The following is a 1606-nucleotide window of genomic DNA, read 5'->3' on the forward strand; positions in this document are numbered from 1 at the left end:
TGGATCTCTTAAGATCTCACTGTTGGGTTTGTAAGGCCATGTTACTCCTAAATTTCTATCTTGTACAAAGAGAAGATATAAAACAAGGTTCTAAGCTATTCGACCTTAGTGTTCTCCTTTTTTTTTAAAAGAATTGATAAGAGAATCGAATCGTTAAACAGAATCGAAAATGGAATTGGAATCGTGAAAATCTTATCAATACCCATCCCTAATCCTAACTAGAAGAACTCATATGCAGTGAGTGCCATAGAGTTGTATCTGCATCACAACTCAACTTATTCAACTCCCTGAAAACCCATCAGAAAATGCAGCATAATGACTGCAGGAAGACTTGTATGTGATGCAAGAGCTGCTAATGTGAATCGACCTGCATCCTACAGACATCCATAACAACAAGCCTATTCCTCCGGCTCACAAAGGCAGCCTGTGGCCAGCCTGCAATCACCACAGACTTGTCCAATAAACAGAGAGTACTGAAGGCTTCAAGAAAACAGTTACCTTACTAAACAAAAGATTACTGCCTTAAGCAGTGGAAATACCCACGCTGTATGAAAAACACTCCAGGGGAAAGGGACCCACAGCTGTCGAGTACTATGATTTATATTCACTTTAATTATGCAGCTACGATGAATGAAGTGAAAGACTTTAAATTCAGCTTCCAAGAGATGCTCTCAGGTGAATAAGCACATTATTTAATTTTATTAAAGAAGTTTTATTTAACAAGAATGTGGCACAATGTAAAAATTAAAACAAATAATTTTGATTTCATTACTCAAAATAAGTGATTAGCATTTTAGCCATAATCATGTAGCCCTATTAGTAAGTTTCCAGTGACACTGAGAATAATGTGAAAGTACAGTCAACTATCCTGTGATCAGCGTAGGTTGAAATATTCTGATGTCAGGGATCGTTAGAGGACTTGTTTCGCAACCACAGAACATATGACTAAGACTCACATGACTGGCAGTTTGGGTCCCTTCAGCATTGTACCACACAGCTTGCGCACATAACTATAATCGACGTTATGGAAGTTGTGGCCAGCCTGCAAGACAGGGAGGAGATTTAGTCAAACACTTTTACTCTCAGAGGTCTGTCATAAATTAAAAAACAATTCACTCACCTTCCAGGTAGTATTCAGTTTATTGATGTGGTTGACCATCTCACTAGACAGTGGATGGAGGTGGGGTCTGGCCAGGCTCACTGACAAGCTGGCAGCCAACAGGAGGAAGGCTGCATGCCACATCTTGCCTGAAAGACAAGTTAATAAGTTTGGTTTAGCTGTGGTAATTTATTCTGTTACTGCATCATGTCATAAACAAAGACTTCATTTCAGTAACCGGCTAAATGAGCCTTTTGACTTTCCTGAACATTCACAAGTCTAGCTAGAGTTCAAAAACAGGAAGTAGAGGTTTATTTGTATTTTAAAATCCTCAGCTGTTCTCCAGCTCTGCTGGATTTTCACATTTGTAGTCAATACACTGCTGCAGCTACACACAGTATGATATTCACCCTTTAAGATAGACTCCTGAAACTACATCACCACTTAAAAGGTCACAGCTGATTGAACACCATCACACTGCTTGAAGCTACGAGTGGAAAAAAAAAA

At 39.1% G+C, this 1606-nt stretch overlaps 1 protein-coding gene across 1 annotated transcript in view; it reads right to left on the reverse strand.

Annotated features, from left to right (window-relative positions):
* Window positions 1-1606, reverse strand: part of ctsba (cathepsin Ba) — an 8717-nt gene that overhangs the window by 4322 nt on the left and 2789 nt on the right. Inside the window, 2 exon segments of the mRNA XM_005733291.1 lie at window positions 932-1042; window positions 1121-1248. Of these exon segments, the coding sequence (XP_005733348.1) occupies window positions 932-1042; window positions 1121-1243 (234 nt within the window). The 5' untranslated portion in view covers window positions 1244-1248.

Source organism: Pundamilia nyererei, unplaced genomic scaffold (genome assembly GCF_000239375.1).
Source record: "Pundamilia nyererei isolate P.nyererei 1_Seehausen unplaced genomic scaffold, PunNye1.0 scaffold00051, whole genome shotgun sequence".
NCBI classification, from domain to species: domain Eukaryota; kingdom Metazoa; phylum Chordata; class Actinopteri; order Cichliformes; family Cichlidae; genus Pundamilia; species Pundamilia nyererei.